The sequence below is a fragment of the Callorhinus ursinus genome, unplaced genomic scaffold (assembly GCF_003265705.2).
Source record: "Callorhinus ursinus isolate GAN/ISIS: 27379988/994484 unplaced genomic scaffold, GSC_fseal_2.0 scaffold53, whole genome shotgun sequence".
Taxonomy (NCBI): domain Eukaryota; kingdom Metazoa; phylum Chordata; class Mammalia; order Carnivora; family Otariidae; genus Callorhinus; species Callorhinus ursinus.
In genome coordinates, this window is record NW_027397115.1 from 7259223 (window position 1) to 7271991 (window position 12769).

Here is a 12769-nt window from a genome sequence, read left to right on the forward strand (position 1 = left end):
TATAAGGATTTAAAACAGTACAGACAAGACTGAAGTCCCCTTTGGCCCCTTCCTCCCTCTCAGTCCCTTCCTTGCAAAGGAATCTAGCCAATAGTTAAGGAAATTGGGACTCTTCACAGAAGATGATGGCTGTCCCTTGTTTGTATGCACGGTGTTACATTGTATGTTGTGAAAAGTGAATTTCCCTCCTTGGCAGGTCAGTGCATGGGATGGATCTCATTCTTTTTAACCTTCTCCTGGGCCTCCCATCTTATTGGCTAGTAAGTCTTCCAAGTTTGTCTGGAGGCACAACACCGTGGCTGTTAGGAGCAAGGACTCTGGAGCCAGATTTCCTGCCTGTCACTTAGAGCTTCATATCCTTGGGCAAGATGACTCAACCGTTCTGTGCTTCTGAGGCTCCGTCTTAGCAATCGTGAGCGTAGGGTTGCTGTGGGGGTGTAGTGTAGTTGGAAGGGCGCCCAGCACAAGACGAGTGAGGTACGAATAGCAGACACCATCCCTCTGTCACTGCCTGTGGACAGACCACCTTTTCCACTTAGAAACCCTGTGGTTTCTAAACCCTGCGGTGGTGGTGGGTAGGGCTGCCCGTGTACCTGTGTGTCAGCGAGTGTTTCCCCAGGGCATGTGTGTAGGAAGGAGTCGGGAGAAGTGGGCTTGCTGGGGCGCGTGCATTTGGGGTAATTAGCAGGCTCTGCCCTGCTGCCCTTCGGTGTGGCCTCTGGCCTTTTCTGTCCCCAGCACCAGAAGAGGAAGGTCACTTTCCTCAGGGCTCATCCTCTCTCCGCTCTCTCCACAGGGCTTTGTGCTGGCCGTCACTGTCATCAGAGAGGCTGTGGAGGAGATCCGATGCTATGTGCGGGACAGGGAAGTCAACTGCCAGGTCTACAGCCGGCTCACGACGAGAGGTCAGCCTCCCGGCTCCGGCCTGGGGCCACAGGGTTGCAACTCCATCATGGGCCGCTGACAGTCAGGGAGCAGAGTTCAAGGCCCGGGGCCGGTGGGTGTGCAGACACTGTGTGGTGGCACCAGGGAGGCCAGCGTGTGCCTGAGGCTGCCACAGTTGCTCCCAGAGCCAGGCCTATTGGCCAACTTGTGTGTCATCAGCCTGGAATTAAACTTTGTTCGTTGGGCATCCTCTTCTGGCTGACCCTGCACCTTTGCCTGTCCCTGGGCTGACTGAGGAGGGAAGGAGAGAGCCCCTCTCGTTCACGTTCACGTGGTGGAGACTGCAAAGTCTGTCCTACAAGCTTTAAAAGATACTCTTTCAACATTATAAAACGCATGCTACAACTTCGCAACATTAGTTTTTAAATAGGCACCAGATTTATATAAACACTGTATCTGTGAAGATTTCCTTGAAAGGCATCTTATAAATCCTAAAAATTATGGTGGGGAGTGTATATAGTCAGACCCAAAGAGAAACGACTAGATGGCCTTTTTTTTTTTTTTTTTAAGATTTTGTTTATTTATTTGACAGAGACACAGCGAGAGAGGGAACACAAGCAGGGGGAGTGGGAGAGGGAGAAGCAGGCTTCCCACGGAGCAGGGAGCCTGACGAGGGGCTCGATCCTAGGACCCTGGGATCATGACCTGAGCCGAAGGCAGACGCTTAACGACTGAGCCACCCAGGCGCCCCAAGATGAGTGCATTTTTAAATTGGTGGAATTAAAACCAAAACAAAAACCACCCAAACACCCCATTAAAAACCCACAAAGCAACCCAGCCAATGTTGACTTCTATTTCAACTACGAATTCTACAGGAGATTACCTGTAAGGATATGTTCAGAAATGAGCGCATGTTACCTAAAGTTCCAGAAGATGACTGATCCCATTCAGGGTTTAGTAATGTTTTAGGAGAGGCAGAGACGGAGAAAAGCTGTGCCTTACCTTCAGGATGTTAAGAATTCTGAAAAAGATGAGTTAGATGTCTCGGGGAAGGCATATCTGAGTCAAGTGTGAACTGCTTTCCAAAGCTTTAGTCTTCCCAAGAAGTCGTCCACACGTGGTTTCAGGGTTTTGCATACAACTTCTCTTCTAGGAACAATGTCAGAGGAATATGTTTTAGGCTCAAAAAAATTGTTTTTTAAATAAAATCCCCCGAGGCCATGAATATATTTCGTTTTAGCGCATTTAAATAGATTTTCATAGTTGGTGGTCTTAACATTTTGCAAGTCTCTGGGAGAAGTGGGGGATGTAGAGTTGGTATAAAAATGCTTTATTATTGCTAAACTACTGTATTCAGAACATTTTGCTACGTAAAGAAAGAAAACCCGGCATAATCTTTGTAAAGGCAGGTGGCTTGGGCTTTCCACGTGGATAATCAGAAGACCCCTCTGCAGGGTGTTTTTTTGTGGTTCGTGTATATTAAATCCTCCCTTAATAACATATTCTGACTATAACATTTAAAATGCTAGGCAACCAACAAAAGCCCCATTGGAGAGGGTGCGGTGGATCTATTTAGAGGGATTCCATTCATTCATCTATCCAGGCTCCAAACCTTCTTTGGTTCTTTTCATATTGCAATTGCTTTTCCTGTGAATGATTTTTCTGCCCTCCCCTGCAGACCCCCTTCTCAGCTCCTGCTTTATCTTCACTCAGTTCTTGGAAAGATCCTAAGGAGAATTGGCAGATGGCTCTAGCATTAAAAACTTGTCTTCCTTTGTTGGTCTCCTTTTGTGGCCCGTGGTTTCCATTGTCATGCCAATACGACAGTAGGGGAAACCCGAGCAGAGTTCTGAATATTAACCCAGCTCCTGCTCGGCCATTTGCTTTGAAAGCCCCCAAAAAGCACTGAAGAAACTGTCAGCTCAGAAAGTGATCGAGGGTGAGGTTAGTTATTTGATACACTTGGGGGGGGGGGTGGGGAGAAGGGCCAGAGTAGGAAGCCCCAACTGGAAGATTTCAGAGAGAGGAAGAGAAAGAAGCTTTTTTTGACCTTACTGTTTAATTATTTACTAATTTTATCACATGATGACTTAAAATATATTTTTCAACACTATTTTTAGAGTTCAGAAACCTTTAGAAATCAGAATATCGAGTCCTTGATCACTAGATTACAGGCCATGATATTTACCTGCATTCTGCATCATTTCCTGATTAATAACAGCAGTACTTGTGCTGATAAAATTTTAAAAATTGGGGGGTAGTAACTTCTAAAAACTAGGAAGAAAGTTACAAAAATCATGTGGTGAACGGTGATGGCTCTTCCATCAAATGTTAACATTTTGTCACGTTTGCTTTTTAATATTCTCTCTCTCGTTAGAAATTAAGTTGCAGACATTATTCCCTTTACTCCTAAATACTTTCATGCTTAATTCCGAATAGGGCATTTCTCTCACATAACACAGTACAATTATTGAAATCAGGGAATTCAACATTGGTACATTAATATTAATCTAATCTCTATAGTCCTTACTCAAAATTTGCCATCTGTTCCTGAAATGTCCTGTGTTTTTTTCCCCCCCATCCCCCACCCCCCAGTGTCTAAAATATCCTGTTTTTAACAGCATTTTTTCCTGGTACAGAAACCAGTACAGGTTTTCCCAGTGGCATTTAATTGTCCTTGTTCCTCAATCTCCTCTAGCCTGGCATAGCTCCTTGGTTTTCTTTGATACGACGTTGACATTTAGAAAAGGACTGGCCAGTTTCAGGGAAGTTGCTTTGTAGCCTGTCCCTCAACTTGTGTTTGTCTGATGTGTCAAAATTAGATTCATGACCTGCATTTTTAGCAAGAGTTAATATAGTTTTAGGAATGCTAATGGCATAGATTTCTTGTTGGGACTTTGCCAGAGTTTTAGAGGCATTATGGTAATCAAATTGAAAAAATTTAAAACTTCGAGAAAAAAGTGGATTTTAAACAACTAAAAATCCTGAGAGGCACTTATCACTGTGAGGAAAAATGGATGATAGTTTGTTTGTTTTTTTTTTTTTTTGGTTAATTGCTACTTCCATTTAGATCATCTTATTTCATTCAAATAATTTGTAATTTGTTACCTAAAATAACACACCAGTTAGATTATTTTTTAATGTCATTGTCATGGTTTAATAGGAAATATTTGAAGTATTTTAATACCTCACATCAAAATGACCTTTTCTTCATTTTCTTGAGAATTTTTTTGACTACCACACGTCCCAAGTCGACGATAGGCTTCCATATTACAGAGATGAACACAAGGGGCTGGGGATTCTGGGAATTCATAATTTGGTGAAGTATCCAGACATTTAAATAGATAATTAAAAAATGCAACTAATAATTATACATCAGGGGTGGGAGTGGGGTGGCTCTCATAAAGACTTTCCCTTTCTTGAGCACTGCATTCCTGGTTCTGAGCCTGTGCTCTGCCTGAACTCAAGAGTCCTGCTTCCCCTGCAGCCAGCTCCACGGGCAGGTCCTTAACCTCTCAGTAAATTGGGGGTAGTAATAGTGCCTACCTTATGAGAGTTGCTGTAAATATAACTCTTGTATGAGAAGAACGTAATACTGGCCTGGGATTTGGTGTGTACTCAAGAAAGCCAGTGGTGATGATATTATAGCAGGGGTCCGTTAAATGGTGGTGGGTGTGAATCAGTAAATGGAGGTATGAGCCAGGGGTCATGGGAGGTTATGGGGGCCAGTCAGAGAGGAGCTGATATCTTTTTTTTTTTTTAAAGATTTATTTATCCTATTTGACAGAGAGAGACACAGCGGGAGAGGGAACACAAGCAGGGGGAGTGGCAGAGGGAGAAGCAGGCTCCCCGCTGAGCAGGGAGCCTGATGCGGGGCTCGATCCCAGGACCCTGGGATCATGACCTGAGCCAAAGGCAGATGCTTAACGACTGAGCCACCCAGGTGCCCCTTATATGTCTTCTCAGAAGAAGTGACCCTCATCTTAAGTCTTAGAGGGTGGAAGAGAGCAGGACTGGTTGTGTGTTTGTGGTGCAGAGTGCAAAATGGACATGTGGGGCCCTTGTTCAGAAATTAAGAATTTCAAGATGGCAGTAGGCGAGCATAAAACCAAGTCCAGGACCCTTCTGAGCACGGGGCCTGGTGCTAGTACCCAGAGCACACAGGCATGAAGTGGCCCTGGGGAAGAGTCTCCCAAAGGCCACAGGTGTGATGGCTGGGAGTGTAGGGTTCATACCCCAGGTTCTGGCTCCATTTGTTCTTCCCACCTAGGCCATGTTTCCCGAGTCTCCCTCCTGGGAAAACAGAGGAGAAGACCATGCAGGCCAGTGAGGGCCTGACACTGTGGGAAAGTCCGTTCTGTGATCTAGGAATCTGTGTACAAGGCATGCTAGGGAGTAGGTGATGTTGGAAGTGTTTGAAAACTTCTGTCAAAATTGGAAAGCCATAAAAAAAAAAAAAAAATGAAAGGTTACCTACCATAACCCAGCCAGGTGCTGGACAAGGTCTAGTGTGTAATTTCTTAAACAGCACAATTTCAGGACCCATGAGATCATGACCTGAGCCTAAATCACGAGTTGGGTGCTTAACTGACTGAGCCACTCAGGTGCCCCGAGCATCCTCATTCTGAGGTGGACAACTTATTGTTAGACAGAGTTGTCGAACACCCTCTAGGGATGATGCTTTCAGATAAAGAAGCATCCCCCCGCCTTCTTGAAATCCACGTTTGTAGCATGATCAGACTGGAGGGAGGCTTTTAGGCCCTTACGAGTTTTCTAGAGCTTTCTTCTCTAACAGTGTTCAGAGGCCCTGGAGATACCAAAGCCAAAGGAGAGAGGGTCTTGAAGTGGTAGCTGACCCAGCAAAATGCCATTTTGTTCCTGCAGAGATTGGGGTTGGGTGGGGAAGGAATAATTAGTAAATGGATTGTTTCTCTTTCTTTGTGTCTTGCCCAAACCAAAAGTTTAATTCTGGGGGTAGAGGGGTTTGCCTTGGTTATCACAGGTGGTGAGGGCAGTTGGATTTGCATTTTCCCAAGAGGAATTCTGTGGGTCTTCCTACCAGGAATGTTTTCCAGACTAACCTGTGATCATGGGCTAAATGAGGCACGCAGATAATTAGCTTTGAAAGAAAGTGCAAACAGAGGCACAATTAACACAATTGCTGATGCTTCTTTCCCGCTGGGGACATCTGGGCACCCGGTGAGCCATAAGTCATAAGCTGAAGGTCTATGTGAAATGGAGAGAATCTCTCCTATGTTCAGTTTTTGAGTACTGTGTGGTGGTAAAAACCAGCTGGTATGTTTAATCTTCCCCATTTCTTTCCAGATAGTTCTGCATCTTTCCAGGTGCTCTGTTCACCCTTTCCCAGGTACAGAATAATCTCAGGATCTCTCACCTCCACTGAAGAGTGATATCTTTTTTTCTTCACTGAAATTCAAAACCCATTTTGGACCATGATTTAGGATTGTGGTTCCTGTGACTGAATTTTGAGGTCAAAGGATATACATGTTTTTCTTTTTGGCAGTTTAAGTCCATTGGAGTTTATCAGGAGAAGGTAGGTTAATGTAGGGAAGATGTGTTCATTAATGGGGCATTGTTTAGCTCATGGGTAATTGACTACATGGAAATAACCTATTCTTTTTCTTTTTTTTAATAATTTTTAAAAAGATTTTATTTATTAACATACAATGTATTATTTGTTTCAGGGGTACAGATCTGTGATTCATCAGTCTTACACAATTCACAGCGCTCACCATAGCACATACCCTCCCCAGTGTCCATCACCCAGCCACCCCATCCCTCCCTCCCCCCACCACTCCAGCAACCCTCAGTTTGTTTCCTGAGATTAAGAGTCGCTTATGGTTGTCTCCCTCTCTGGTTTCGTCTTGTTTCATTTTTCCCTCCCTTCCCGTATGATCCTCTGCCTTGTTTCTCAAATTCCATATAGCAGTGAGATCATATGATAATTGTCTTTCTCTGATTGACTTATTTTGCTTAGCGTAGTATCCTCTAGTTCCATCCAGAAATTCCCTATTCTTAAACACAAGTACCATTTTTGTTTTCAAAGTATAAACTCTGTTCAGACGTGGTGTGTTTTATACTTCAAAAATTTTTTTATTTCTTTTTTTATAAGTTTCAGATATTTATTAATCAGTGTAAACCCCAACACAATACATGATTTTGGCATTTAGAGGGGAAATATTTCCTGGATAAGTGGAAAATAGTGCAGATGACTTCTGGAAGACTTTCATTCAAAGCACCTTTATAGGGAAACATTTCATTTAAAAGTCTGGACTGTCTTCAGTTTGCTATAATCGACATTCACTGAGTAGAACTTGTATTGATCACTGGGACCCATTTTGTTCTGGGGTTCTGGGTTATTCTTCCCATCCCAACTGACATCTGGATCGAACAGTGCCAGGTGCAAGACATACAGCGCTGCTCCAAAACCTCCCGCTCCAATAAATTTGAAGAGCGGGGATCAAGCTCTTAGACGTCTTGGCCTGATCCAGGATCTTGGGTGACATGGTTGTGGCCGAGGCCTCCAGTCCAGAGGAAGAAAAGATCAGATCTGCAAGGCACCCAGCACTAAATTGTGCCTACACTGATGGGACATCCCTGTTTTATACTTTTTTTTTAGAGAAGAGAATTACAGTGATGAGTTTTTTTTTTTTTTTTTAAGATTTTATTTATTTATTTGACAGAATGCGAGAGAGGGAACACAAGCGGGGGAGTGGGAGAGGGAGAAGCAGGCTTCCCACGGAGCAGGGAGCCTGATGCGGGGCTCCATCCCAGGACCCTGGGATCATGATGTGAGCCGAAGGCAGACGCTTAACAACTGAGCCACCCAGGTGCCCCAGTGATGGTGTTTCTGATATTAACTACAGCAAAAGTACTGCAAAAATCCTTTACTAAGGATCTCAGAGGCAGTTCAGGAAGCAAAGAATTCCCCTGCCCAAGCTTCCCTCATTAAGATTCACAGCATTCGCTTTTATAAGTCTTGTTTAAAACAGATCTTGCCAGACACTTTCTCATACATTTCTCCGACAGATGCAAAGTTATTTCAGACCCATACGTTTCTTTGTTTTTCCAAAGTACTGAGTTTCACTTTATTACAAATCATTGGTGAACTGATCTATTGTTTAGTTTAAAAAGAGCCCAAAACAAAACAAAAAAAAACCCCTGAAAACAATCTCACATGCACATTGCACTGTTATCTTTCCCAAAAGGTATCTTTTGGGGTGTGGGTCTGTTTCTTCATTATTGGGCACCAGAAGCAGGGAGGACCATTTGTATATTTATTTTAAAAGCCTCTTGGGTATAAACTTGTTACACTTAAACCTCAGCCTTTCTTTTTTAAGTTCCCACTATTTTAAACAAAAGCCCCAGGATGTGGCCATGGAATTTATAATACTACTTCTCAGCCCTTTGCCTGTTTTCAAATAAGTCTTAGGCTTTGGGGAATGCAGACAACTCTATTGGAATATGAAAATTTCAACTTGAAACCTATGAACTCTGCTGGGTCTGCAGAGGCGTTTTAATGTCCACCGCAGGAAATGTACACACGCTGTAGAATTTACAACTCATCACTGTCACAGAGTGTGAGCTCAAGAGTAATACATTAACCAGGGTTGGTGCGTAGAGATTGCTGCTCAAGATCTACAAAAGCAATCAATGTCCTGCATGCACAATGAAAAATAGAAGTAGGGCTGGAGGTGTTTGGGGTCAAAACAGAGGCCCACACATACGAGTGCCCCGGAATTTATTTAAAAAAAATTTCTTTCTTGCGGGCTGTTCCGTAGTTTGACTGAATTGTCATTTGCTTGTTTCGACTCAAGGGAAACATCTGGTTTCTCCCTGCAATGGAGACAAACTGCTCTTATTCTGAAGCTGTCATCCATGAAAAGCATGGTTTGGGCTCAATAGCTTTGCTTATGAAAGGCTTGGGGTCCATCTCTACAGAAATAAACAGCTCTTGTAATTGGAATTTTGTTCCCTGTTATAAACTCTGGCTCAGGGGTGACTCGGGTAGAGTGTCGAAAGCTGAAAGGGATAAATTTATTTTATAGAAGGCATTTAATGATTTAGGATGTGGCCAACAGACAGTTTTCCACTTAACCTTTGTAAAAATCTCTTAGCCAACTTCTGTAAAGTTTCTGCGAATGTATTTAAAAATCCCAGAGGCTGGGTGTTAGGGGAACCAGAAGAGCAGGGCGGGCTGGGGAGGGGAGGTGCTGTGGCCTTTTCTTCTCAGAAGGTGGCCAGCTTTTTCTGGGCCCTGTGTACTGAAGATGTTACTGGGTGTTTTTACCTTTGTTCAGGGGCAGCTATGTAATCTGGGGGACCCCGTGCAAAATGAGAAGGTGGGGCCCCTTGTTGAAAAGTTAAGAATTTTAAGATGACCATAGGTCATTCACCCAAGGGTGTGTGTGTGTGGGGGGGGTGAACACAGCTTGCACGCCCACAGGGCCAGCTCTCCTTCAGCCATAGGAACCTCAAGGAAGGTGAGAGGAAAAAAGGAAGAAGTGGTCCTTGGGAAGTGTGTGTGCTGACTTCTCAGTGGGGTATTGGGAGAGTATTTTCTTCCAGTTGGAGACTGGGCAGTAGGGAGCCGTCCTCTGAATACTCACTGGAGACGTGTTATTTTTGTTAGGAGGATGGGGAGCTCTGCCAGAGGGCATCTGTACCTTGTTCTTTTTTTTTTTTTTTTTTGGAAGAACGTTTGTAGAAAACTCAGAATAGCAGTTAATGTAAGGTTAGAAAACGTGTTTGGAGCCCTTTCCACAATTTGAAGCGTTTTTCATTCTACGAGTTCATCCCAGCCCCTGGATTGCCTGGCTCGTCAGTCTCTCTGCATCCCTTCTTTCCTCTCGCTTCTCTCCGCCACCCTGGCCACGGCAGCTGGACACACCGCTTGGGCCTTTGTTCAGATGTCCGCAGCTGGCCGTGGTACCTGGCTGGTTGGGAAGCCCAGTCAACGTTGGAATATACACCCTGGGATCTGCTTTCCCTTCTCTTTTCTTCCTGCTGCTTTTTCTGCTTTTCATTCTTCTGGTTTTATGTCCTCATTCAGAACACACACACACACACACACACACAGACCCACACTAACCAGGTGTCCTGCACGCAGCCCTGCACAGGGCGTTATTGATCGCCAACAAATGGCAGCTTTGGAAAGGGAAATCCAAATTTAGGGTCAAGACTGTGGGGGTTAGCCCGATAGAGCAGGAGAGTCTGAGGATACCTTGTCTGAGGGATCGGCCTTAGTCAGAATCTGCTTTGCAAACACAGCGGATTAAAAGGGGTTTTTGTTGAGGTTGAGCAGATGGACAGGGAGAGGCAGAGTTCACATTAACTGATCGTAAATCAGGACTCCGTTGTAGAAGGGAAAGATCTGGGTCTGGTCACTTAGAAGTTTGAGCTAATTTAATTTATTCTTCTTCTTTCTTATTAGAAGAACACCTCATGCTTATATAAAAAAAAAAACACTGTGAAGAATTTAGGAAGTATGTGTGCCAGAGAAAGTGATAAATTCCCTATGTTCCCAGAAAGAATCACCCGTCAACCCCTCCAGCATAATCCTCCTGATTTTGTCTGCCCTACCAACATCCCCACGTATACATATACAGTTATTATTCAATAAGACTTAAAATACGTATTTCTCTTTGAGTTAAATACAAGAGAAGACTTGTAGCTAGGTCTTGAAGGTTGGAACACAAGCTCAGTGATCTTTTGGGTCAGGCCACCAGCTTCAGTTTTAGTAATAAAACCAAAGAAAATGTGTAAATTTATGTTTGGGAAAGCCAGGGCAAGCTCAGGTGAAGGAAAAGTTCATTGGCACAGAGGGCCATGTTGAATTTATGATCTTCCATCCTTCGAGCAACACCTTGATAACCTCCCCGGGAGGAATAGCATGTCTGTCTATGTTTTTCCTGTTGCCCCCTAGTGGGCCCAGAAGAAATGTTCAGGCAGGAAAAGAATTCTGCACTTGGGACACTCTCTTCCCCCATTTCTTTTCTTTTTTTAAAAATTTTTTAAAAAGATTTTATTTATTTGAGAGAGAGCGTGAGAGTGATAGAGCCTGGGAGGGGGGTTGGAGCAGGGGGAGAGGGAGAAGCAGACTCCCTGCTGAGCTGGGAGCCCAACGCTGGCTTGATCCCAGGACCCCGGGATCATGACCCGAGCTGAGGGCAGATGCTTAACCGGCTGAACCACCCAGGTGCCCCTCTCTTCCCTCATTTCTAATGCTCTGACTCTGGATTGGTGGGTGTCCTCTGTTCCCTCTACACATGTTTTGACATAACAAACACTTGAGGCTCCGGGTTGCTCTCTTAGCAGGCGAGGGCTCAGGCCCGTGAATTGAATTTAGTCCTGTGTTTGGTGAAAATGAGGCACATGAAACAGTCATGTCATAGTGTGAGATGCCCAAACTGGGACAGTCTAGAAGCCCTCAGAGCAACCGAGGGTTGGTCCAGTTCATCACCACTTGCTGTGTATTCTGTTTAGAAATCATTAATAGCGTTTGGGTGCTTCCCTCCTAGTGTCAGTTCTCCTGACTGTTACCATGACAAAATTTAATTAAGTACAAGAATTAATTAAAATGAAACCCTAGGGAATCTGTTTGAAAAAGTTCTTTCAGTAGAGATGATTGGAATGCTATGGAAAATCTCTGGTAAATTATTAAGTTGTTAAACTATTAAATTTATTGATGTTATTAAAAATTTTTTTTTAAAGATTTTATTTATTTATTTGAGAGAGAATGAGAGATAGAGAGCACGAGAGGGAAGAGGGTCAGAGGGTCAGAGGGAGAAGCAGACTCCCTCAGAGGGAGAAGCAGACTCCCTGCTGGGCAGGGAGCCCGATGTGGGACTCGATCCCGGGACTCCAGGATCATGACCTGAGCCGAAGGCAGTCGCTTAACCAACTGAGCCACCCAGGCGCCCTTAAAATTTTTAATTATTAAAATTATTACATTATTAAATTATCAAAAGGACACGTGATCTTTTTGATAAGACAAGTATATGATACTGTGGAAAACTGTAAAAGCCTGGAGTTGTACACTCAGATTACTTCATTAGTGTCTTTAAGTTCTTAAAACTAAAGAAGCTCAAGCTGGAGATCCTGCTTAGTGAACGTTGGGTTTTTGTTGAGTGAATGAGTCCAGGGAGGGAATAGCAGACTCAACAGACCCATCCCACTTTGGCTCTCGCTGCTGGATAAAATGCTACTTTATTGAGGAGGCTTTGAGAGTCATTATTACTTCCTTTCTTTCTCGGCTGAGTGTTTTATGAAAAGCCAGGGATGTAAAGATTTCTCGGTGTTGCTTCCTTGTGCAAGAATTGGACCCGTCACCAGAATCAAGGCCCACCTCCTCCCTGGGCTTGTTCATAGCACTGCCCAGCCCCGACTGGCCCTTCCACCTTTGTCTTTTGCCATTTCCTGCCTTGCGTTGCAGTGCTTCTGGCCTTGCTGAAGGAGGTGCAGCCTGTGGCCACACGCATGCGTGGACGACTCACGTGCACCACTTTTCTCCCATCTCCTGCCTTCCTTTCATGGGTTACTGGTAACCGTGTCCTTCATCTGGCCGATCCCGGTCTCACCTCTCCTGCAAAGTGTATGTTGGCACCTCCCTTACCCTACCCCGCTTACTCATTATTTACCTGTTGCCTCGTTCCCTCCACCGGAATGTGAGTTCCATGTCTCCCCACCTGCGGATCACCCGGCATACAGCAGGCATTCTGTAAATGGTGCTGGAATGTTGAATGCATGATCAGGAGCCTTCTGTGTGCTGGGCAGTGTTCCAGGTCCTTTTCCAAAGGAGAGATTTACCCCCTTTCTGCTCCTTAGCACTCTGGACTTAGCTGCATCATTTCACATATGATTT

General features: G+C 44.3%; 1 protein-coding gene and 1 pseudogene across 1 annotated transcript in view; one reads left to right on the forward strand and one right to left on the reverse strand.

Moving 5' to 3' along the window:
* LOC112809917 (probable phospholipid-transporting ATPase IIA) overlaps positions 1-12769 on the forward strand; it is a 121430-nt gene that overhangs the window by 38367 nt on the left and 70294 nt on the right. The window contains exon 4 of the mRNA XM_025853323.2: positions 797-905. Coding sequence (XP_025709108.1) covers positions 797-905 — 109 coding nt within the window. The remainder of the gene's footprint in view (positions 1-796; positions 906-12769) is intronic.
* On the reverse strand, positions 7163-7412 carry LOC112809891 (cytochrome c oxidase subunit NDUFA4 pseudogene; annotated as a pseudogene).